This window comes from Mustela putorius, unplaced genomic scaffold, assembly GCF_011764305.1.
Source record: "Mustela putorius furo isolate JIRA1106 unplaced genomic scaffold, ASM1176430v1.1 tig00001433_pilon_pilon_pilon, whole genome shotgun sequence".
Taxonomy (NCBI): Eukaryota; Metazoa; Chordata; class Mammalia; order Carnivora; family Mustelidae; genus Mustela; species Mustela putorius.
Window position 1 is genome coordinate 1,329,001 of NW_025421741.1, and position 24,419 is coordinate 1,353,419.

At 64.6% G+C, this 24,419-nt stretch overlaps 1 protein-coding gene across 3 annotated transcripts; it reads left to right on the forward strand.

Moving 5' to 3' along the window:
• Positions 1-515: 515 nt before the first annotated feature.
• On the forward strand, positions 516-21,744 carry ULK1 (unc-51 like autophagy activating kinase 1). 3 transcript variants are annotated; one of them, XM_004779589.2, is made up of 28 exons: positions 516-861; positions 1,313-1,405; positions 1,487-1,528; positions 9,222-9,254; positions 9,554-9,590; positions 10,153-10,326; positions 10,423-10,496; positions 10,741-10,842; positions 11,813-11,871; positions 11,952-12,034; positions 12,370-12,420; positions 12,540-12,628; positions 13,287-13,440; positions 14,262-14,322; positions 14,422-14,511; positions 14,967-15,089; positions 15,883-16,031; positions 16,154-16,240; positions 16,514-16,782; positions 17,169-17,359; positions 17,661-17,770; positions 17,851-17,994; positions 18,383-18,576; positions 18,727-18,899; positions 18,991-19,109; positions 19,297-19,454; positions 20,074-20,209; positions 20,299-21,744. In XM_004779589.2, exons 1-28 carry the CDS (start codon positions 751-753, stop codon positions 20,352-20,354), a joined length of 3,162 nt encoding a protein of 1,053 aa, XP_004779646.2. In that variant the 5' UTR covers positions 516-750; the 3' UTR covers positions 20,355-21,744. The 3 variants fall into 3 exon arrangements, with proteins under 3 accessions (XP_004779646.2, XP_044943577.1, XP_044943578.1); XM_045087643.1 differs by having other exon boundaries at positions 847-861; positions 9,554-9,666; XM_045087642.1 differs by lacking the exon at positions 14,422-14,511.
• The last annotated feature ends 2,675 nt before the right edge of the window (positions 21,745-24,419 follow it).

Consider the following 24,419-nt stretch of genomic DNA (forward strand, 5'->3'; position numbering starts at 1 on the left):
AGGATTCACGGGAACTTGCCCTCTGATTTCCTATGTTTTGGCTCAATGTGGCAGACAATTTGTTACTGTTGAACACAATTTAAAATGCATCCCCTCAGGTGCCTGAGTGTTAAGCCTGCGACTCTCCAGCCTCTCAGGTCTTGATCTCAGGGTCCTGAGGTCAAGCCCCGCAGTTGGGCTCAGCGCTGGGGTGTGGAGCCTACTAAAAACAAAAGAATGATAATAAAAATAAATAAAATGCGACAGCTCTAAAGCAGCCCGACTTATTCTGGGCGGTCCCAAGCCGGGGGGGGGCGGGGGGGGCGCAGGCCGCGTCCAGATACTAACACCGCGGTGCAGAGATGAGCCACTCCAGGGGCGAGTCGAGTGCTGGCCCCGCCCCCGGCACGGCCCCGCCCCCGAAGGGCCCCGCCCCGCCGCCTGCACCGCCGCCCACTTAGCGCGGCCGCCCCGCCAGGCCCCGCCCCGGCCCCGCCCCGGCCCCGCCCCCGGGCGCGCTCTGCGCCTGCGCCGGCGTCTCAGGCCCTGGGGCCCGGCGGCCGCGGCTCTTTTGTTTCCCCGTCGGAGTCCGAGCCGGAGCCCGGAGCCCAGCCGAGTCGCAGCCGGGACGGGGTTCGGACCCGCCGCCGGCACTGCCAGCGCGCCCCGAGCGGCCCGCGGGACTGGAGGCGGACCCAGCCTGCCCGATGGGGCGCGCCCCCCGCCCGCCGCCGCCGGCCCGAGCCGCCGCCTGAGCCGCCCGCCCGCGCCATGGAGCCCGGCCGCGGCGGCCTGGAGGCCGTGGGCAAGTTCGAGTTCTCGCGCAAGGACCTGATCGGCCACGGCGCCTTCGCCGTGGTCTTCAAGGGGCGCCACCGGGAGGTGAGGGGCGCCGGCGGGCCCGGACCAAGCCCCGGCGAGGGGGCGCCCCCTCCTTCCCCCCCCCACGTCGGGGGGCCCATCCCCCAGCCCCAGCGGGTGTGCGGTGACCCACAGCCGGCCACCCGCGATCCCGCCTCACACCGGGACCCCCGGCCCCGCCCCACTCTCGGGGACCCCCATCTCTATCTCACGCCCAGGCATCCCCACCCCGGGGCCATCCCCGCCACGCGCCGCGGGGGTTTTCATGCCCACCCCCCCACATGGGCCCTTCGTCCCCATCCCCACATCCTGGGCTCCTGCTTCCCCGGACAGCCCATCTCTGCCACTCCACACCTGGGGCCTTTCCACTGGCATTGGAACCCCCCCCCCAGGTGCTTACTCGGCCTGGGGGTGGCCCTCTACGGATTTCTGGGTTCCCGGCCCCTGAGGAACATCCATGCTTGCTTTTTAGAAGCATGACCTGGAGGTCGCGGTCAAGTGCATTAACAAAAAGAACCTGGCCAAGTCCCAGACACTGCTGGGGAAAGAAATCAAGATCCTCAAGGTGAGCGGGCTCTGGAAGCGGTAGGGGAGATGGCGGGGGATGAGTTAGCTTTGATCCTAAGAAACTTGGTTTCTGTCCTAGGAATTGAAACACGAAAACATCGTGGCTTTGTATGACTTCCAGGTAAGGCTCTGGGTGCGTCAGTGGTGGGGAGGGGGTGTGTTACCCTCCCTGGCTGGCCGGTGCACAGCCTCAGGCCCCACGACTGTGCGTCCCAGGCCAGCCAGGTGCTGAGACCCCGCTGGGTAGTGGAAGGTGCTAGGCCAGGGTCTTGTGTTGGGAGGAACTGGGCACCCCTGGGTGTGGATCGCTGTCTGGCCTGTCCAACCGAGAGGCCTGAGCAGGACCCTGGAGACTTCTTTCTCGGCCCAGTTTGGGGCCTGCTTCCTCTGGGCATGCGGGGAGAGTCCTGCCGGCCCTAGCAGCCTGTCTGCCGCGGGCACCAGCAGGACACCACGGGTCGCCTTCCTGGGACTGACGGAGGTCAAGCTAGCTGCGGCGTGAGCCTCGGGGGGATCCGACCCAGTGGCCCAGACCGTGGGTCCTGTCCTCAGCGCAGGCCTGGGGCAGGGAGGTGCCGGGGCCTGGCCCACCTGTCTGGGCCGGCGGCTTGTTTGTTGACACTGCTCCAGCCTGGCATTGGCCGGTCCCTCCCTGCGTCAGGCTGGGGGAGGGGAGGGGCCCGCGGAGATTCCTTCTAGCTGGCAGTCGGGGCAGACAGCCCAGGCCAGAGGCAGCCGGCAACCAGGCAGCAGTCCACCTCAGGCCCAGCCGGCTCCGGAGGCCCCCTCCGGGTCCCTTCGCCGCCCTTGGGGCCGCAGGTGGGGCCCGGCTCCGGTGAGGGTCCGGGACCCTGGAGAGCCAGTTTGGGGACTGGGAACCTGAGGCGGATCTGCGGGCCAAAGTGCTGACTAATGGTTTTGAAACCTGTTTACTGAGGCCACGGGACCTGCCCCTGGCTGAGGGGAAGTTCCCAGCCCGGCTGTCTGTGTTTGGGTGGCCTCCGCCCTCCCCCTTGAAAGCCGGGTGGTGGCGTTGGGGGCTGTGGCATGACAGGAGGTGACAGGGGAGGGCACGGGTCCAGTGTGACAGCGAGTACTTGGAAGCCGGGTACGGGGCCGCTGAGGCTCGGTGTCCCAGGGCCAGGAGGGGCGTCCCCCCCCCCCCACCCCCCCCCCCCCCCCCCCCCCCCCCCCCCCCCCCCCCCCCCCCCCCCCCCCCCCCCCCCCCCCCCCCCCGTTTCCCTGTCCTCTCTCTCCTGCCCCCTCCTGCCCGGGCCACACACCTGGCTGTGGGCAGTGCGCTTCCTCTCGTGAGCGGCCTCGGCTTCCCCCGCCTGGAGGAAGTGCACAGAGGCCCGGCCTCTGCCCAGGCTCTGGGCCTCACTCCCTGGGGCCTGCGGAGGTCCCAGAGTCCTTAGACTTTTCTGAGACACACGGGACCTGGGAAAAATAGCTTTTAAAACTTTGAACAAGTAATTTGGCACAAGAAAAAAAAATTGATTATAAAGTGGCCTGGGACAAGGTAACCCCTTTATCTCGCTGGCCCCACACCGACGTTGGCGGTTTCTGGGTCTCTGCAGGGGCAGAAACACGTTCTTATGTACGGCTCTGCCACCACGTCGTCTGCTTCTGGTGGCCAGTGCCGTTTTCACTGGAGCCTGTATGTCAGGGAGGATCTCTGTCTGTATGCGGGACATCACAGCCCCCTCCCGGGAAGGTCACTGCTTCGGAGCCCAGACTCTGAAGCTAGGTGACCTAGTTCCAGTCCTGGTCTAAACTAGCTTTGAACTTAAACCAGCTGTGTGTCCTTGGACAAATACCTTAACGTGTCTGTGCCTCCACCTCTTGCGGGTGGAGACCCTGGCGTGGCGGGCTTGAAGCTGTCCGTGGTGAGCCTCAAGTGCTTGGTAGCTGTTGTCTCCACACCGTTGTGGGTGTTACTGGAGAGTGTATTGGGTTCCATTGCCCGACATTCCATAGCTGACTGCATCCAGTCCCCCACTGATGAGACGTGGGATTTTCTGGGGTTCTGGCACGTCGGCAGTGTGGTCGTGACCTTGTGCTCAGTTTGGGCCAGGTGTGTATCTGCAGCACAGGCTCCTAGACTGGGATCCCTGGGGAAGAGGGCCGTGCGCTTCTAGTTTGGTACAGTTGCCAAACTGGGGTCCCCAGAGGCTGGACTGGACATGCAGCAGGGATGTGTACGGAAGGGCCGGTCTCCCCACAGCCTCTCTGGGAGGTCGGTTGTCAGACTTTGATCTCAGCAGAAAATGACATCCCCGTGTTTCTCACTTCCTGTGAGTGAGGCTCAGCATCTCGGTGTGTATTTGGAATCCCCCCTGCCTTCGGCCTGATTCCTTTGGTCTTTTTTTTTTTTTTTTTTTACTGAGGCTGAATGGTGCCATGATGAGCGGCATGGGCCCTGGACCATACTGTCTTTGTCTGAGCCCAGCTCCTCAATTCACTTATTTGTGTGACTGACCTTGGGCAAGCTTCTCAGTGTCACCTGTCGAATGGGAGACGGTAACAGTATGCCTGTGTGGTTGGGTGGTTGTGCTGAGAGATCTGTGCCTGCCATATAACAACTGCTGTGTAAATGTTGTTGTTTTGTAGAAACTCTTTACATTTTAAGGAAAACTTTTCTGTGATATGTTGCAAGTATTTTTTCTGAAATTGTTCCTTTTCTGTTGTTGTTCTGTGGCCCCAGGGAATAGGAATAGAGACGTTTGTCAGGTGATGTGGGTGCTGGGGGGTGGGTTGTACTCTATTCTGACCCATGGAGAGGCAGCTGGAGCCTGTGGTCTTCTATTGAGTCTACACCTGTGTGGTAGGTGGTAGCTTGGACGTGCTTTTGCCTAGGGAGGGTGGCCATTGCAGGATTCAGGATTAGGACTGTACCTGGCATGCCCTGGGAGGAGGGCTGATGCTCCCAGTTCTGACAGGGACCCCTCCCCCTCCCAAGGCCGGCTGGGTCCCACAGCTGGACATGACTCACTCAGGGCCAGCCTGGCCACAGACGGAGCCAGTGGACCTCCTGCTGGCTTACTCGAGGGCCTTTCGGGGCAGTGCTGGTCTGCCGCCTTGCCTTTCCTCTCCAAGAGGGACCATGGGCCAGGGGTGGAGTGGGTGGCGGTGGGTAGGGTGCAGGCTGGGTGGCAGCCCCTCGTACCAGATTCCGAGCTGGGGGCTGGTGAGGAGGCCCGAGGGAGAGTCCAGGTGCTTCTGGAAATGCCTGTAAGGTTGTGTTATTATGGTCTTAGCTATTTTTTTTAACTTAAAAATGTTTTAACTTAGAATTTTGAAGTAGAACATATACTGGGCAAGTGGGAAACACAGATCATGAAGTGCTTTGGGGACCTCTTAGGTGAGGGGGGAGCTGGAACGGGCTGGCCCCAGGAGCTCAGAGCCTGAGTTTCTCTGAGCAGGTTGGGGGGCCTGTGGTGCTGCCTTTTGTGGGGACATCTCTCCGCCGGTCCACCCGCCTCTGAGCCCTGAACCCCAGCTCGGCTGCCTGGCCGTGTGCTCCTGACGTGGGGGCTTTGGGGCTGTGTGGTGTCCCGTCGTCAGCCTTGTGGGTCAGTGCCCTAGGACGGAGCTGCTCAGGGATCTGTGCAGGTCACGTCTGCAGTGTCGCCGTGGTGTGTGGCCACTGGGGCTTGGTGCGTCTCTGGGAGGAGCATGTGGTTTCTATTTTCCGAGGGCTCATGCCAGCTCACGCCTCCCCTGCCCTCTCCCCTGCGTTTCCCAGGCAGGGCCAGTGTGCCGGGCGGAGTGCGCCGTGGGGTGGGGGGCAGGCCACCCTGCAGCAGCTGCAGGAGGCTCCCCAAGCAAGAAAGGTGGGGCCGGGCACCCTTCCCTGCTGGGAGCTGGCTGGAAGAGGTCAGCCTGGGGCGGGGAGCCGCCCTGCTCCTGTGGGCGGCTGGGCTCTGGCCCCCGCTGGGGCTTTTGGCACCTTCCGGAGCCAAGAGGGCCAGCGTCCCCTGAGTTAACTAGGTCAGTGCCTGCCCACCTACCAGGCCCAGCCCAGGCAGGGAGTGGGATCCTATTAAGGCAAAGCACCTTAGCGCCCCATGGCGGGGTGGCCTCCTACGTGCCTGGATGCTCGGGCCAGCCCCGTCCCTGGGGCCTGTGGGCACCCTGCCAGGGGATGCGGAGGGCTCCCTGTCATCTTCCTGGAAAGGCTTTGCCATGTTGTCCACCTCAGGTGCGAGGGCGGGGACACCCCCTCCCCAGCCTTGGGGGGGGTGGGACTGAGGGTTCCCCGCCCAGCCCTGCCCCTCCCTTGCCCCTGTATGACCGTGTCCACGGCCCGTGGCCTGTGACACGGACTGGAGCCGCCACGTCCAAGGCCAGCAGGGCAGCAGGGCATGTGGGTAGCTGGCCAAGGGGCCATGAGGGCGGCCCTGGGGTGTTCCCCATGGGCCATGGGGCGGATCCGTGCCTTGGCCACGTGTATGTTTCTGTGTAAGGTTGTGATGAGTTTCCAAGAACTTCCCCTGAGTCTGAGAAGAGGCCACCTGTTCCCGTCTGCCTCCCCCGGGGGGAAAGCTGTCCCGGTGGTTTCAAGTGTGTACTGAGTCTAGACTGACCCCGAGCAGGGTGCTTGGTGCCTGCAGCCGTGGGGTCCCTGCTCCCTCCCAGGCGAGCATGAGGCTGTGGTGGGTGGGTAGTGAGCTGGGCAGGGGCAGGCCGGCCGTGGCCACCTAGGGAGTGCTGACCAGCCTTTTCCTCCTGGGGGGCCCAGCCAGCTGGCATCCCAGGGAAGGGTGCGGGACACCCACTGGCAGTGCTGGAGGGAAGGCCTGACCCCAGGTGGATGGCGCAGCAGCTCTGGGGAGGGGCCCGGGCAGGGAGCTGGTCTGGAAAAGTTCCCCACCCGGGGGTGGGGAGTCACGCTACCGGGCTCTCTCGGGACCTGGCTTGCTGTCAGCACCCAGGCAGGCTGAGGGCGCCCTGGAGCTGGCTTCTGCTTCTCAGGCCTGGCCATGTTTCCTGAGCTCACCTGGGAAGCGGCCCAGCCGGGGACGGCCAGTGGAGTGAGGCTGTCGCAGCTGGGGAGACAGATGCCAGCAGGACGGGGCTGGTCTGAAGCTGTGCTCTGGCCCAGGTCGTGCGAGACCCCCATCTGGCTTCCCTCACTCCAAGCCTTAATGCCCCATGCGAGGTTGGCTTGGCTCCGTGCCCTTGGCCCTAGGCCTGCTGTGCTCTCTCCCTGCCGGCCCTCTCTGCTCCCCACCTGGAGGGCCTGCTGGGGTGAGGCCGGCCTGGCTGATCGAGGCTGCAGGTGGGAGGACCGCGAGCAGAGCGGGGAGCAGGTGTCTGGGTCCCCGGAGCCCCAGTGGCCTCCTGGCCTGCTGCTCACGTGCTGTCCAGGGAGGAGCCACAGGCCGTGGGGTGGCTCAGGGTGGTCTCAGGATGGGAGGCATTGGAGGAGGCGATCAGCCCTGATGTCCTCTGGGGAGCACTGGGAACAGTGGGCCGCAGGGATGGGGCATGTGCAGGGGTGGGCACGGGCCTGGGGCCCCAGGGGCCCATGGGGTGCAGTGTTTGGAGGGAGGGCACCCACCGTCATATTTGGAAGCCTGCGGTGGTTCACGTGTGGGGACAAGGCTGGGAGCAGGGCCCAGGCCCCGTTGGAAGGTCCTATGGGCTCTGAAGTACAAAGGGGACTCTTGTCACTTCTGCCAAGGGGGGCCTTCTTTCCAGGGGAGGTGGTCGTGGGGTCTGGGGCACTCCCAGATTCGGGGGCAGAGGGAGGCAGGCCAGGGGTTTGCACTCACTGCTCCCACACAGCCCTTGCCTCCCTGCCAGTCCTGGTGAGTCACTCCCTGGGGGGGCTTTGCTTCGTATTGCCTGTCACTTTGTCCGTGCCTGGCCTGGCTTGGCGGGGTGAGTTTAGGGCTCTTCCTTCTGGAGGTGCCTGGGTCTGAGTCCCAGTTCCGCCCCTCTACTGTATGGCTCAGGGCAGGGGACTTAGCTTTTCTGGGCCACTTGAGGCCAGAAAGTTCCCGGTGCTCCCTGGAGCTCGCTGGTGAGGAGGAACCGTGGGGCATGTCCATGACGCAGCCAGGTGGCCCAAGGGCTGCTCCCCTGGGACGCTCCTAGGTTCCTGCCTCCTGTCCCCGCTCTGGCCTTGGCTGGGACCTCTGCCTGCAGGCCTCCCACTCCCCTTCCGGCTGTCAGCCGCTGCCTGCTTTCTCCTCTCCATGCGTCGAGCCCCCCTGGCCCCGCAGGAGACTGGGGACTCTCCTGGAGTTGCCCCTGTGTTATCTATTCCCCGCAGCTGGCCTGGGAGGACCAGGCCTGGGAACGCAGGGTGGGGCACACTGGAGAGGCCTGCCCGCCCTGGGTGGGGGGTGAGTCAGGGTCGCCCCCGAGAGCACGCCCCACTATTCTACCTGCTGCCCAGGCTGTGTCTTGAACCCATGGCCCTCTGTTGCTGGAGCTCTGGGGGGCTTCTCATTAGGGGGGTACTGACATTATAACATGGGATGTCCCCGGGGGCGCCTGGGTGGCTCATCTGCCTTCAGCTCAGGTCGTGACCCTGGGGTCCTGGGATTGAGCTTCACGTTAGGCTCCCTGCTCGGTGGGGAGCCTGTTTCTCTCTCTCCACTACCCCTGCTTGTGTTCCCTCTCTCACTGTGTCTTTCTGCCAAATGAATAAATATTAAAAAAAACATAAACCCAAAAAACATGGGGTGTCCCCATGCAGCCGCTTGTGTCCTGCTCCATACCCATTGAGTGTGGTTGGGCCCAGGTGCTGCCAGATCTGGTGACAGGGTGGCTGAGCTGGAGGACCCGTCTCCTGCCAGGGAGGGCTTGGGGACATCCATGGGACCCGAGTCCACTGCTGGAGGTCGGGCCTTTGTGGATCAGTCTCAGAGGACTCCCCCGCCGGCAAGGCTGTTGAGAGATGTCCCTCTTGGAGTCACTTCCTTGCCTCCTCCCTTGCTGGCCACTGCGTGGGGAGGGGCTGGGCTGACTGTGTGCAGAGACCCCACCTGCCTGGTCGACTGGGTCTCCGGGGCTCAGATGGCGGGCACACCGCCTGGGGATCTCGGCAGCACTCCTGCCAGCAGCAGGAGCCCGTGGGTGGCATAGGCTCATGTGGATGCTGGTGGTGGGGCTGCCCGTGAACTGGCCGGGCCTCGAGCTCTGTAGTCTCGTCGGGGGGGGACCCTGCGAGGGATCTCAGCAGCACCCTTAGCCCATGTGTGGCTGGGTGCTGGGCCACGGGCTGGTGCAGCCCTCTGTAATCTTGTTGGTTGGGGTCCTTGATCCTGGAGTCAGGAGTGGTTTCTGAGCTTTGTGGGTCAAGGCGCTCCTAGTTTGGCCGTGTCCTTCTGGGGACCTGGGTCCCCCACTGGGTGGGTAGAATGTGAAGCTGACCCCTGTTGAAACTTCAGGGCTGGGCTGACCCTGATCTTGATGGGGACCTGGGCAGTTGAAGGTTGCCCCTCAGACCCCGCTCCAGGGACCTCAGGTTCTCCCTGGGACTTGTCAAATAGGAGCCCTCAGATTGGTTCCTGCTCTTGTCAATCATGCCCGCATACCGGTGGCCTCAAAACCAAACAGCACAGCCTGGTCCTCATCCTCTGGCCACTTCCCAGCGGGCCCGCCACGACACAGAAAAGCGGCCTGCTGGTGTCTTCCCTCGCCGGCCTCGCTTGTTTGCTGCCCGGGGATTGTGTTGAGGGCATGAGTGCCAAGTGCGTGGCTCACACTGAGGCGGAGAGGAGCTTCCTGGAGCACTACTGGTGGTGGGGGCAAGCAGTGGCCCCTCCTCCTCTCACTGCTGCTTCTCTGTCCTGCAGGAGATGGCCAATTCTGTTTACCTGGTCATGGAGGTGAGTTCCCGTGGCCCCGGCCGGGAGGATGGGGGGGCCGGACTCTCCTGGGTCCTGGTTCCTTGTCGCCTGGGGAGTAGAGGTTGGTCGTATGCCCATGGGTGTAGGGCCCCCCCGTCCACAGCTCCGGTGGCTGTGGCAGGTGTCTGAGGGGCGATCAGACCCTCTCCTGACCTTTTCAAGTAGGAGTTTCGAGGGACACCTGCCCCAGGAAGGAGCCCGGGAGCAGGGGGCTGGTGTAGGGTGGTGGGCGGTCCAGGAAGGGCCGCTGACCAGGCTGTGCTGATGGTCTGTTGCAGTACTGTAACGGCGGGGACCTGGCCGACTACCTGCACAGTGAGTGGACGCCCCTCGGCCCGGGGCTGCGCACCTAGCCTCGCCCTGACCCAGCCTGCAGGGCAGCCTGACGGAGGTGGGGGCCTCCTGTCCCCCCGCACTTGCTGCGGGAGGTGGATTGGCTCTGCAGGACAGAGGGGTCTGGAAGGCCCCTTGTGAGCAGGACTGATGTGCTTGGCAGGGCTGTGGTGCCTTCTGATGGCCGCCTGGCCCCACAGTGTCCCCGAAGCCCCTGGACGGCTGCTTTGCGGGCCGCTGGGCTGTCCTGAGCGTGCTGGGTCCCCAGCAAGGCCTGGCTGACCCCGGGGGGGCGGGGGGCAGGCACTCTGCAGGCCTCCAGGGGAGGTCTGGGGATAGAGAGAGGGTGCATCGGCAGCAGCACGTGCTGTCAGTGGCATGGTGGCTCGGAGACCCGGCAGCAGATGGGCCCACGGGGTGAGCGCTGGGCACGGCCCCCAAGGCCTCTGGGGTGGGGCTGTGGAGGGACGCTGTGCGGGAGCCTGCGGAGCCTGGAGCCCCTCACCCTGGTACCTGGCTGAGCCTTCGCTCCCCCTCCCCGCAGCCATGCGAACGCTGAGCGAGGACACCATCCGGCTCTTCCTGCAGCAGATCGCGGGCGCCATGCGTCTGCTCCACAGCAAAGGCATCATCCACCGGGACCTGAAGCCCCAGAACATCCTGCTGTCCAACCCTGGTGGGCGCCGCGCCAACCCCAACAACATCCGCGTCAAGATCGGTGAGGCCAGGGCCGGCCGGGGGGCTGGGGAGTTGGGGGGATGGGGGGCCGGGGCCGCCCTCCTCACAAACACACCCTTCCCTCCCTGCCCCGCAGCCGACTTCGGGTTCGCTCGGTACCTGCAGAGCAATATGATGGCGGCCACGCTGTGCGGCTCCCCCATGTACATGGTAGGTGGGTCGCCTCCACCCCGGGCCCCGTGGGAGGGACGTGAGTCATGACCCACCCCCGTCCTCCGCCGCACATGGAGGGGGCCAGTCTGTGTGGCTGGGCTGCTGTTCCCGACGACACCTGTGGCACTTGGGTGCCAGCTGGCTCGCGTCTCTGACGGGCGGGTGTTGACACGAGACTCGGGTCACGGAACGCTGTGTCCGTCCCGGCCACGGTGCTGACCTGTATGCTTCGCACCCATAGGCCCCCGAGGTCATCATGTCCCAGCATTACGACGGGAAGGCGGACCTGTGGAGCATCGGCACCATCGTGTACCAGTGCCTGACGGGGAAGGCGCCCTTCCAGGTGAGCGAGCCCCAGGTCAGGCGTGGGCCTAGCGCCACTTGGCACCCTGCACCGGACGCTTGGCTCTGGGTCCCTGCTCGGCCGCCGAGCACCGCAGGCTGGCAGCCTTTGCTCTCGGGAATCAGGTGGTCTTGTGGCTCCTTAGCATACAGTCCTGTGGGGCCCCGTCCTGCTCCAGGCCAAGCTGGAGTCCGTGAGCTCCAGCGTTCATCTGCGTGTGCCCAGGTGTATGTCTGAACCCTTGTGCCCTCTCTCCTGCCCAGGCCCTGTTGGCGTGAGGCGCTGAACAGGGCTGAGGCCCCGAGGGGCACCACATGTGAAAGCAGTGGCTGGGTCGGCAGTGGGGCTGCAGAGGGCCGGGGGCTCTGAGCCGCGCTGTGCCGGGCTACGTGTCCCGTCATGACTTCTGGCTTGATGGCGCAGCTCTCAGCTGTTGCCGCCTGGTGACCTCGGCTGGCCTCTAGCTCTCTGTACTCCAGTCTGCTGTTCCCTCTCGACGTGAACATGCGGGGGGCTGTCCCTCGCTGTCAACCCTAGAGGGTTGGGTGGTCTCCTGCTCTTGGCGGCTCACTGGCGCCAGGAACAGCCGCGTGCGGTGAGCACAGATGGCTGACTGTACATGTTGCCCGCCAGGCGCTCCCCGGGGGTACGGTGCCCACAGGGAGGGGAAGGCTGGTGCTGGGCGCAGGGACTGTTGTTTTCTTTCAAAAGGCAAACATCCAGTCCCACCAGATACCCAAGACCACCCTAACCAGTCTGCCCTGGGTGGGAGGGAGGCCTGGCCGCTGTTATGTGGTCCCTGTGGTCTGCAGCCTGGATGGGGCAGAGGAGGGAGGCCACCCCTGGGAGCACGGGTGTGCCTGCGGTGCTTGGTCCAGGGACCCAAGCTCCGGCCTGCTGTCACAGTTGGGGGGGCCTTGCGTGGGGCTTGGAGGCTCTGAGGGGAGCTCACGCTGCCGTCTCCTGCCAGGCCAGCAGCCCCCAGGACCTTCGTCTCTTCTACGAGAGGAACAAGACGCTGGTCCCCACGTAAGTGCCTGGTGTTGCCCGCTCCCGCCCCTTCCGCTGACCCCGGTGGGCAGCGCGTCATGTTGTCTCTGCCCCGCCAGCATCCCCAGGGAGACGTCAGCCCCGCTGAGACAGCTGCTGCTTGCCCTGCTGCAGCGGAACCACAAGGACCGCATGGACTTCGGTGAGTGGCCCCTGGGTGGCCCACAGCGCGCGTCTGCTCCTCACGGCCTACCGGGTCGGGGCACGGCCTCCTGGCCACGTGCCACTCTCCCTCGGCTCCCGGGCACCCACAGGCTGTTAAAACCCCGGTTTTACAACGGGAAGTGGGGCCACTAGGAAAACCCATGAGGCAGGGTGGGCGGTACTCAGGTGGCGGCATGAGGAGCCACCTGCTGGGGCCGCCTCCGTCTCCATCAGCCAGGGTTCCCGCGCCTGCGGGAGCTCAGGCCCCAGCGGCACTGGGGGGCCAGAGCCCTGGGCTCAGGGCTCTGAGGCCTCTCTGGCCTTCTCCCACAGACGAGTTCTTCCATCATCCTTTCCTCGACGCCAGCGCCGCCGTAAAGAAGTGTGAGTCCCCTGAGGGTCCTGGTGCCGCCGAGGCCCTGGCGGGGCTGGATGGGAGCTCAGGTGCCACAGCTGCTGGGGGGGTGGGAGCCGCCCGTGTGCTGACCTGTGCCCTCCGCCAGCCCCTCCCGTGCCTGTGCCCTCGTACCCGAGCTCGGGCTCCGGCAGCAGCTCCAGCAGCAGTTCCGCCTCGCACCTGGCCTCCCCGCCGGTGAGTGCCCCGCTGGCAGCCGGGCCTGGGCTTCTCCCCCTGGGGTTCGTCCTCACGCTGGGGACACTACGCCCTCAGGATACCTGCCGTTCGCACTAGCTGCGGACAGAGAAGTTCGGGTTGTGGAAGGTCAGAGCATGACGAGTTGGGAGAAGCGCTCATAGCTCCCACCGCCAGCCCTCGTGTCCCAGAGGCCGGCCTGCTAGGTGTGGGTCTGTGTGTGCTGGCCTGTGCACGCGTGGGCATGGGGGCCGGGTGGTCCTGCGTCCTGGAGTGCAGCCCCGCACGTGTCCCCGGGACCTCGGCATGGGTTGGGGGGGACCTGCTGAGGGCACACACACAGACCTGGGGTGCCAGGGCCTGTGGTGCAGAGGATGGCTCTCCGCCACGGCGAAGGTAGATGTGGGATGCCTTCTGTCCTGAATGCAGAGCAGCCCTTTCAGGCCTCTGCAGGACTGATGGAGATGCAGGGGAAGTCTCCCCAGGAACTCTGGGAGCTGGGTGGCTGCGTCCGGGGACTGTCCCTGTGGGGCCCAGCTGGCGGTAGACCACGCAGGAGCTGATGGGAAGGAGGGCTGAGCCCCATGTCAGCACCTGCAGCCCTGGTTTGCCCCGGGTCCTGGGGCCGAGTCTCAGTGACCTCCCCTGTGACCCCCAGTCCCTGGGAGAGATGCAGCAGCAGCTCCAGAAGACGCTCACGTCCCCGGCCGACGGGGCCGGCTTCCTGCAGGGCTCCCGTGGCTCTGGCGGCAGCAGCAAGGACTCATCCTGCGACACGGATGACTTTGTCATGGTCCCGGCCCAGTTTCCAGGTCAGAGGCTGGGAGTGGTTCCGGTGTGAGCGTGCGTGTGACTTCATGCGCGCGCATGTGTGTGCGTGTGCGCGTGCCGGTGAACCTGTCTCCGTGTGTGTCCTCGGGGTCTGGGAGCTTCCCTACCAGGTGGGCTTGGCTAGGGGGTCCAGACCACGCCATCCCACTTTTCCGGGGCTGGTCTGTACACGGAGTCCCTGTGCTCTGACCCTGCCCTCTGGTCTCTGCTCCCAGGGAGGCAGCTGGTGTCAGTTTAGTATTTGTCGAGTACTGGTTCTCCGTGCTCTGCGACCCGCCCAGCCCGTCCCCAAACTCTGTCCCAGGGTCTGAAGTTCCTTTTTTGACTCTGGGCATTGACGGTTCCTTTCGCTGCCCGTGGCCATCCCATGACTCTGGGGACGGGGCAGGGTTGGAGTGGTCCTACATCTCCAGGGTAGGGCCAGGAGGGCAGTGAGCCCGGAGACAGGGCCAGGAGAGAGCTTGATGGGGCAGGTGTGGGACCAGGGTCCCAGAGGAGGGGTCAGGTCCAGGCTGGGAGCCGCGGGTGCCTCGCCTGGAGGTGGCTGAAGGGTGGAACACGGAGGGCACACACAGGGTCTGCTTCAGAGCCCGAGGTCGGGTCAGGTTGGGGGACAGAAGTGGGGACTTGGGAGTGCTGCCTCCTCCCCCCCGCCCCTGCCTGGAGCCTCCCCCCGCCATCGGAATGGAGTGTGGGGCCATCAAGGAGCCGTGGTGGGTAAGGTGGCCCGGGAGCATGCAGTGGGCACTTGTCCTGGTGTGGGAGGTACCCAGGCCCAGCCTCACCCGTGTCCCGTCTACAGGTGACCTGGTGGCTGAGGCAGCCGGTGCCAAGCCTCCTCCGGACAGCCTCATGTGTAGCGGGTGAGCCCCCTGCCCTGCCCACTGCTGGTTTGGGGAGAGGGACATGCTGGCTCTTGGCAGTTGTTCCTTTGTCCTGTCTATGTTGTCTGTCCGTACCAGGAGCTCACTGGTGGCTTCTGCTGGCCTGGAGAGCCGTGGCCGGACCCCATCTCCTTCCCCGCCCTGCAGTAGCTCTCCTAGCCCCTCAGGGTGAGCAGGGCCTGGGGTGGGGTAGGGCTGTGAGGGGCCCCAAGCTGCGGTTAGGGCCCCCAGCCTCAGGTGGGGCTTTGCAAGACCTGTGTCCACGGGTCCTGTCGTTGAGGCCTTGCAGGTCACTGGCTTCTCGTGGGTGGCCCAGGAGGGGGCTGTGGCGGGAGGGATGTAGATCTGGGGGGTGTGGATGGAGCTGCGGGGCCAGGTGGGCTCAGGGCCCCAGAGCCAAGCGGGGGACCAGCCCCAGCTGGCCTTTTATCACATGTGTCTGTGGCACAGGGTGCTTGGGATGGGGTGTGAACAGTTCTGGGTGCCGGAATGGTGGCCTGTGCAGAGCTGAGGAAGCAGGTGGCCTCCGTGGCCTCTGCCGCCTGGTGTTTGGGGCTGGGGTTCAGCTCAGTGTGCTGTTTCTGTTCACAATCCCCCCCTCCCTGCTTGTCTTCCCACTGCAGCCGGGCCGGCCCCTTCAGCAGCAGGTGTGGCGTGTCCGTCCCCATCCCAGTCCCCACGCAGGTGCACAACTACCAGCGCATTGAGCAGAACCTGCAGTCGCCTACCCAGTACCAGACCACACGGTGAGCATAGTCCCCTCTGACCTCTGACACACCGTGACTGACTACAGAGGTCCCCCTGGGGGCAAAGGGTGTGTCCTAGAGAACTACAGTGGGAACACCCCCGCCGTAGCTCACTTGGAGTGATCTAGGGTTGTCCCATATGTACAGTTGTGCAGGCTGTGCACTGTGTAAATTTCATTGATACTGTTTTAGGATGTGTGGAGGTTTTAGGTTTATTAGGATAGTTTTTTGGTAGATGTTAGCAAGGTATCTTGAATTTACAAAACTCAGCATTGACTTTTTTGGAAAAAGATTTTATTTATTTGGTAGAGAGAAAGAGACAGGGAACACAAGCTGGGGGTGGGGGGAAGTGGGAAAGGGGAGAGGCAGGCTCCCCACTGAACAGGGAGCCAAAGGCAGGGCTCAGTCCCAGGACCCCAGGATCATGATCTGAGCCGAAGGCAAACACTTAACAACTGAGCCACTCAGGCACCCCTCAGAATTGATTTTTGACAAATTTCAACAAATGCTACAGGAGAAGGCCCCCTCATTTTTTTAATTCATGGAGAGTTCCTGTGGGCTAGTGGTTGGCCTGGCAGGGACTGTGACCACAGGTCTGAGGATGCCCAAGGAAACACTGGGGTTTTTTGCTCCCTACTTACTGCTCTAGGCAGGAGGGTGAGCAGTCCATTCTCCTTGGAGGCTCCTGAGTGAGACCCGTTATTTGGATGGAGGGTTGAGCCATCTGGTATGGGCATGACCCTCACCATGTGTGGCTGGGGCTTCACCTCCCCACGCCTGCTCCTGTCCCCAGGTCCTCTGCCATCCGCAGGTCGGGCAGCACCAGCCCCCTGGGCTTTGCCCGCCCCAGTCCGTCCCCACCGACCTACGCTGAGCACGGCGCCACCTTGGCCAGGAAGCTGTCCCTGGGAGGGGGCCGGCCCTACACACCATCTCCACAAGGTGAGCCTGGATGCTCCTGGTGGGAGCTGCTGAAGGGGGTCCTTCCTGGGCTGGAGTGTAAGGGGAGGGGGCTGGCTCTCTCTGTCGGGGCATGACCCTGGTGACTTCTCTCTCTCCTCAAGTTGGAATCCTCCCCGAGCGGCCGGGCTGGAGTGGGGCACCCTCCCCGCAAGGAGCTGAGATGCGGGGAGGCAGATCCCCTCGTCCAGGTAGGTGCGGCCTTGGCCCTGGGCAAGAGCCAGCTTCCCGCTTGCAACGGTCACTGGTGCACAGGGAGGGAGGGTTGGGTCCTGGGGGACTGTTCACAAGTTCAGGCTGTGGCTGTGGAGGGGTATGGAGGGCCTCGGTGTCCGTGCGCACCTTGCAGTGTGACTGGGTAGGGGCAGTAGGCTGGACTGGAGGGCCTCACACATGCTCCTCTTGCTGCTGGGCTGGGCGGGCCCCACGTGGGAGTGACCTGGCCTTGTCCTGTCCTGCCCCAGGCTCCTCTGCACCTGAGCACTCTGCGCATGCCGCTGGGCTGGGCTGTCGCCTGCACAGCGCTCCCAACCTGTCTGACCTGCACGTCGTCCGCCCTAAGTTGCCCAAGCCCCCCACGGACCCCCTGGGGGTGGCATTCGGCCACCCCCAGTCCAGCCCCCCACAGCCGGCCCACGGGCTACAATCCTGCCGACCCCTGCGAGGCTCGCCCAAGCTGCCTGACTTCCTGCAGCGCAACCCCCTGCCCCCCATCCTCGGCTCCCCAACCAAGGTAATGGGCCCCAGAGCTGGTGGGGCAGGGAGGGAGCGGCCAGTGTGGCTCTGCCCCGAGGACCCCTTCCCGCCCGCCTGGCAGGATGCCCGCGGGACATGCTTCCGGCCCCAGAAATGCAAGTGCCCCATGGGCTCTGGCTCTGCTCACGCCAGCTGCTTAGCTCAGTCTCCGTAGCATTCTCGTTGGAGAAGCAGGGGCCAGACCCATAGTGACACGTGGGGTTTCTGAGGGCACACGTGTGCCTGGGTGTTGGGCATGTGTGGGGCGCGTACTGCTTTCCTGCAGCAAACGAGGTCTTGCGCCTGTGCTGTGGACACCCGGTGATGGAGGCGTGGGGCCATGGCCGCGGCGGTCGGTCTTAGCTCCCCGCCCGCTCCTCCTAGGCCATGCCTGCCTTCGACTTCCCCAAGACCCCCAGCTCCCAGAACTTGCTGGCCCTCCTGGCCCGGCAGGGTGTGGTCATGACCCCGCCGCGGAACCGGACGCTGCCGGACCTCTCCGAAGCAGGACCGTTCCAGGGGCCACAGCTGGGCCCCGGCCTGCGGCCCGCCGAGGACAAGGGCCCCTTTGGCAGGTGCGTGGGAAGGGACTGTCCCGACTGGACTTGCCCGCCCGCGCGCTGGGAGAAGCTGGGAGTAGCTGGGAGTGGACCCGCCTGTGGATAGGGCCACCGTCTGCGCCGCCCCTCTCTGGGAGCCTTGCTGAGCTTACCTGGCGCGTCTGTTCACGGGGGCCACTAGCAGTGTCCAGGGTGGGCAGGACACGGCCAGCCGACAAGAAGCCTTGTGTGCCTGGCGTGCCGTGAGTTAGGGAGGGCCGGCTGGGCATTGCGGGCCAGGGCCCGGGCAGTCTCCTCAAGGCTCCTCGCCCTACAGGTCCCTCAGTACTGGCCGCCTCACTGATCTGCTCCTTAAGGCTGCGTTTGGGACCCAGGCCCCTGACTCGGGGAGCACGGACAGCCTGCAGGAGAAGCCTATGGAGATCGGTGGGTGGGCGGGCAGCCTCCCTGGGGTGGGGGTGGGCCGGGACCCCCCAGGTTCTGAGCCTTTTCTCCTGTTCTTGCAGCGCCCTCTGCTGGCCTCGGAGGGAACCTGCACCCAGGAGCCCGTGCTGGGGGGGCCAGTAGCCCGTCTCCCGTGGTGTTCACTGTGGGCTCGCCCCCCAGCGGGACCACGCCACCGCAGGGTCCCCGTGCCAGGGTGTTCTCAGGTGAGGACCGCACGGTGCTGCTCCAGGTGGCAGGGCATAAGCGGCAGTGCGGGTCAGAAGGCAGAAGTGGGAGGCAGTGTCGGTCTTACTCGTGGAGCAGGCCTAGTACCCACAACACCCGCGCCTGCAGCCGCCCTGGGAGGCCTGTCCTTGTGGGTCAGGGGTCCCGGGCTCGGACCCAGGCATGCCCATAGCTCCTGCCTCAGGACTGGAGGGCCCACCTGCTGTGGGCCAGGAGGCAGGAAGGACAGGGCATCCACGGCGGGCTCTGCTCGGGGGCGGAGCAGGAGTGGAGACCTGGGCGTGCAGAGCAGGTGGGAAGGGGTTTGCGTTGGGGAGTTGAGAGGAGTGTGTCCTGAATCGGCTGCCCGCGGGCCTCTCCCTGCAGTGGGCTCCTCGAGCTCCCTTGGCTCCGCTGGCTCCTCCTCTGCCCGTCACCTGCCCCCCGGGGCCTGTGGGGAGGCTGCCTCGGACGCGCCGGCCCCTGGCCACTGCTGCGGCTTTGCTGACCCTGTTACTGCCAACCTGGAGGGCGCTGTGACCTTCGAGGCCCCCGATCTCCCTGAGGAGACTCTGATGGAGGTGAGGGCCCCCAGGCGTGGGTAGCGGGTCCTGGTTTGGGGAGGGTGGGGGTGATGGTTGGGCTGCAGGTCCTGGGAAGGGGAGGGTGGCGATGTCTGGGGAGGGGTCTACCACTTCCACCACCTCACACCCCCCCCCGCCCCCCCGCAGCAAGAGCATACGGAGATCCTGCACAGCCTGCGGTTCACGCTGGTCTTCGTCCAGCACGTGCTGGAGATCGTGGCCCTGAGAGGCAGTGCCAGCGACACGGCCGGGGGGCCCGAGTCCCAGCTGCAGGAGAGCGTGGTGGCCGACCAGATCAGCCTGCTGAGCCGGGAGTGGGGGTGCGTGGGCCCTGCAGGGCCGGGGCAGGGGGGCCGGGGGCGGCCCGGGCTCCAGGCCCCTGTGCCTCCTGACGCGTCTGTGGCCCCGCAGCTTCGCGGAGCAGCTGGTGCTCTACCTGAAGGTGGCCGAGCTGCTGTCCTCGGGCCTGCAGACCGCCATCGACCAGATCCGGGCCGGCAAGCTGTGCCTGTCGTCCACCGTGAAGCAGGGTGAGTGCTCGCCCTCAGGGGCTTCGACGGAGGCCGGAGAGGTGGCCAGGTGTGGAAGGTCGGGGAGAGTCCGGGGGAGGGGAGGAAAGGCCTTTGGAGGAGTCGCCGGGAGTAGCCAGGGCTCCTGGGGACGGAAGGGGCCGTGCCGTGCTGACGGAGGCTGTGCTTGCCCTGGCCCTACCCGCAGTGGTGCGGAAGCTGAACGAGCTGTACAAGGCGAGCGTGGTGTCCTGCCAAGGGCTCAGCCTGCGGCTGCGGCGCTTCTTCCTGGACAAGCAGCGGCTACTGGACCGCATCCAGAGCGTCACCGCCGAGAAGCTCATTTTTAGCCACGCGGTGCAGATGGTAGGCCCGTGCGTCGGGCGGGAGGGCCACCACTTGCCGGGCTCAAGGCCGGGGTCCCCCCGCCAGCGCTTGCCTCTGGGCTCCCCAGGCCCAGCCCGTGCCCGGATCCTGTCTGGGCCTCGGGTCCAAGGAGGAGGCCCGGTGCTCAGGCCTTAATGGCGGGTGTGTGTTTCCCAGGAGCGGCCAGGACAGGCGACCCCGCTGCAGGGCTCACCACAGGAGCCCAGGTCTCCTCTGCTCCCGCGACTTCAGGGTCTCGGAGCCTAGGAAGAGTTGGCTGGGAGGTGGAGGCTGTGTTTGACGATGTTAGTTTATAGCATGCATGCGCAGGCACAGCAAGCGTCTGAGGGAGAGCGTGCCGCCGCCTCTGCAGGGGTGATGGGCGGTGAGGTAGGCCGGCACAGCCGGTGCTGCCAGGGGGTGCTCTCCATGGCAGCGGTGGCCCGGGGCGGCACGAGTTTCTCTGTTCAGGCCCCCACGTGGCCCTGGTGGTCCTCACCGTGGGCCATGTCCTCATTTGAGCCGCCCGCTGTGTGTGTGGCAACAGTCGGTTCCTGGTCCCTGTGTGGCTGGTGCGGGGCTCGGGCCAGCTGGCTGAGCCCCGGCCTCCCGCGAGCAGGTGCAGTCGGCCGCCTTGGACGAGATGTTCCACCGCCGGGAGGACTGCGTGCAGCGCTACCACAAGGCCCTGCTGCTCATGGAGGGGCTGCAGCACATCCTCAGCGACCAGGCGGACGTGGAGAACATCGCCAAGTGTGAGTGCCGCTGGGCTGGCCTGGGGAGGCCGTAGGGGAGGGGAGGGGAGGGGAGCGGGGCCTCCTGACCCAGCCGTCCCTCATTGCAGGCAAGCTGTGCATCGAGCGGAGACTCTCGGCGTTGCTGAGCGGCCTCTGTGCCTGACCCGCGGGGTGCCTGGCTCACGGGGCCCCAGGGGCTGAATCTCCTCTGCCAGTCCCCCAGGCTGACGGGCAGCCGGCTGGCCAGGCTCAGTGGAACAAGCCTGTGGCCGTGGTGCTGCCTGCTGCTGCTGGGGAGAAGCTGGGGGGCTCCCGAGCCAAAGGGCTGAACTCTGTTGTGGGGGGTTTGGGGCGCCTGAATCTGGGCAGTCCCCCCACCGCCTCACCGGCGGGCTGAGCTCCCGGCCACCTTGAAGGCAGGTGGGTACATGCAGCCGGTCCCCAATCCCAGCCAGACCTTGGGGCAACCCTGATGCCGGCTGCCGTGCTGAGGACAGGTGGAGGCACTGAGACAGCTCTGCCCAGGAGAAGGTGCGGCCGCCTGGTCCCCCTCTTTCCCCGCGACCACCCACCCAGCTTTGTGAATCACGGAGCACTTTACGCAGGCGCAGTGCTGCCTGCTGCGCTAGGAGGCGTGTGTACAGACTTATATACATATATACATATATAAATAGCCGTGCGAGCGTGTGTGCTGTCTGCCCAGGACCTTCCGGGGAGACACAGACGTCTTATTTAAATGTTCTTTTAGGGACGGACAGTATGAAGCACCAAGCTTTCTGAACCCAGAACAGACGTTGAAGTCTATTACACTTTACTCCTGAAACGTGTCTTATTTTTCTGCAGCTCTTTTTTTTAACAAAAGAAGAAAATTTGTAGAAGTTTAGGGTTTGTTTTGGAAGTGGGAGGCAGGATGGGCTGGGTCCTCAGTGTCACGTGGAGGCCGGTGGTGGCTGAGAGGGCGGCCCCCACCCCCCCCCAGCGCTGACCTGGAGGCGGTGGGCGGGCGAGGGGGGATCGTGTGCAAGGCTTCCTGTCAGCTTTCACAGAGGGTGTGATGCCAAAGTCGTATGCCACCCCCAGGCTGGGTCTCGGCTGCTCTGGGGGGCTGGCAGGGGGGCTCTGCCTCGCCCCCCTCATTGTGTCTTGGAGAGGGCAGACGAAGTGCTCTGGGCGAGGGGTTGAAGGTCTTACATCAAGACACGGACATCTGTGTGTTCCTTTCTCTGCAATACTTGAAATCTCGGAAGTAGCCCTGTGAGTCGTTCCTGGGCCGGCCGGTGGCTCTCTTCTTGCTGCCAGAACCCATGCGTATTTACTGGTTTACGGTTGGCTGGGACCCAGGCCACCAGGAGGCTGGTGCCACGGGAGGGAACGCAGACAGCGGGCCACCGCGCCGCCCGCCTCCTGGCGTGTGTGCTCTGGGCCCATCCTGTTTCCACCACTCGGCACCGGACCCTTGGTCTACTTTAAAGGAGTTTCGTGTGATCCTCCACTCCCTCCATTTGCATTACGTTGTGTAATACTGACTGAAGGAAATAAACCTTTGGAACTGAGTGGGGGTGGCCTCTCTAGTGTGTCTCACCCTGCGGCCCGGGGGCCTGTAGCAGCGCGAGGAGTCACCCTGTCCCTGTCCGTGACCCCCAGGGCGCAGACCCCTGGGGCTACACTAGGTGCTGTGATGTGAGTTTGGGGCTGCGTTGACCCCTACCGCCAGGGACACCGTGTTCGTCTCTGGGGGGACACGTGGGAGGGGGGTGCGGGTTGAGAGGGGAACCAGCTCTGGACCGTGTGGCTGCTGTGCCACGCTGGCCCCGTCTCGTGGGCAGGAGGGCCTGCTTTCTCCATGTCCTCCCCGATGCCATCTGTCTGGATCCCGCCATGCTGCCGCTGGAGCGGGGTTTCCCTCACGCCTGGTGACCTCCAGCACCGTCTCTGGTGCTTGGCCATTTCTAGGTAGGTTAGGTGCAGGATTTGCATTCTTAAGACTGTATACTGTTTCTGTGAGTTTTAAAAATAACTCATTACCAGAAAGGCTAACCGCAGGATTCCACGAAAGTGCACGGAGAGAGCACCTTGGAGGCGGCGGAGCGTGGGGCCCGGGAAGGCGGGGCCGGGGGCTTCAGGTCCTGCCTGCCTGGCATGTGCCTGCAGACAGGAAGGGCCGTGCGGGTGGGAAACGGGGCGGGAGGCGGAGCCCCTTCCGCTCGGTGGGGCTCCTGGTCTATCAGTAAGTGGAAGAAATGCCCAGAGGATGAAGAGAGTTGTGGCATTCTGTTGCTCAATTAATAGGCTTCAGAGTCCACTTCCTCCTCTCTACTGCCCCCGTTTGTCCGCGCACATGGCGTGGCGGGGAGCCTGCAGGGACGCGCGTCATCACCCTGGTCCGTGGTTGCTGCTGTCCGTTCTGTGGGCTGACACCTGTGCGCGTGTCCCCCACACTGTCACATGCAACTTCACTGCCCACCGTCTTCTCTTCTGCCCCCTCCTTCCCTCCCCCAACCCCCGGCAAACACTGGCCTTTTTATTCCCTCTATAATCTCGACTTCTCTAGAACGTCATAGATTTGGGATCCGCGTGCGGCCTTTTCAGACTGGCAGCTTTTCACATAAGACACATCTGAGGTTTCTGCGTCCGTAGCTCATTTCCTTCTAGCCCTGAAGAATACTGTACCGTTTGGGTGGGTTACTTTATCCGGTCACCCAGCTGAAGGACACCCCAGTGCTTCCAAGTTTGGGCAGTTACAGCTGAACTGCTAGAAAGGTCCCTGTGTAGGAACCTGGTGGTGAGGGCTGGGCGTGGGGTGTGGCAACTGTGCAGGAGGGGCTGGCTCCCTCCTCTCTGTCCGAGCACCTCTCCATTCCCCAGCTCACTCCAGGCATGTTTACCGTTGCCCAGGCTCTTGGCCAGGAGGACCAGGCTCAGGCTGGCCACTGTCATTGGTGGGGTCTGAGGAGGGAGCAGGTGTGGTGGTCCGCTCCCCACACGACAGGTGACCGGGAGCCTCTCTCCCCTGACAGTGGGCAGTTCTGACCTGTCACAGCGCTTCCCTTCCTGCCAGTTTCACTCCTACAAGGACCCTGGCATAGGCTCCTGCAGGGACACATGCCTCCACCCTTCCTACCTGATGTAACTTGGCTGGGCGCCTCCCAGTCAGGGGCTGCACATGGTTTAGTCCGGGGGTGTTGGGTTTGCCCCTGCCACAGCTCTCCACATGGTCTGGGTCTCTGTTCCAGCACTAAGGAACCCTCGGCTCCCATGCAGTGGGGAGGGAGAGCCTCAGCGTCCAGCCTTCCTGGCTCCCTGGCTGGGTCAGTCCTCTGCCCATCAGGAGCCGTCCCAGTTGTCCAGGTCCTGGATTCCTGCAGATGCCCCCAGCCTGGGGCCCCACGTCTATCTCCCTATGCTGGGTGGGGCCTGTGGCCTCAGAGCTGCTGGGCTGGGAGGGAGCATTCCCGGCACAGGGAATCTTCCGGAAGAGGGTGGGGGATGCCCTGTGTGAAGGTCGGATGCTCTGTGGAGCTGGCCCAATGCTTCCTAAAGCTGCTGAGCCACCAGAGCTCCCCAGGTCACCCAGCCCTGGCAAAGCGACGCTGGGCTCCCCCCTCCCGCCGAGGGGAGAGCGGTCCTGGGGGTCCGTTAGCGCAGGTGAGCACCCCTCCCGCCAGCATGATCTTGTCAAGCCATCCTCGCTTTGAGCTCAGAGGAGACTGGTTATGGTGTGGTCCACGGAGACTCTGGTCAGCAACCACCAACCCGCTTTCTGGGTCCCGGCCGCCCGCTGTGGACGCTGCGTATGAAAGAGAACCTGCACCACGTGGGCCTCGGATCCGGTCTCTTTACCTGCGGGCGGTTTCCAGGGCTCCCGTCGTGGGCGCAGCAGTGCTTCAGCTCCTTTTGCTCATGGCGTTTATGGCTTTGGGATGCCCCGTTTTATTTCTCTGCGTGGGCCGGCCCCTGGGCGTGCCCCCACGAGAACGGGAGCTCCCGAATTGCTCTGGTCAATTCGCGGCTCCGGAAGGAGACTGGTCTGTGCCCGCCGGGCGCCTCCTGCCGCCTCCCGAGCCCTCCCGCAAGGTCTCCCCCAGGGCCGCGGCCCCGGGCTGTGAGCCGTGAGCGGACGCTCGGCCGCCGCGGATCCGGGAGACGCAGAGTCCGGGGAGGCGCTGGTGTGCTCGCGTCCCGGGCGGGGCCTCACGCCCGCCCCTGGGGTCCTCCTCTGCAGCGCGGC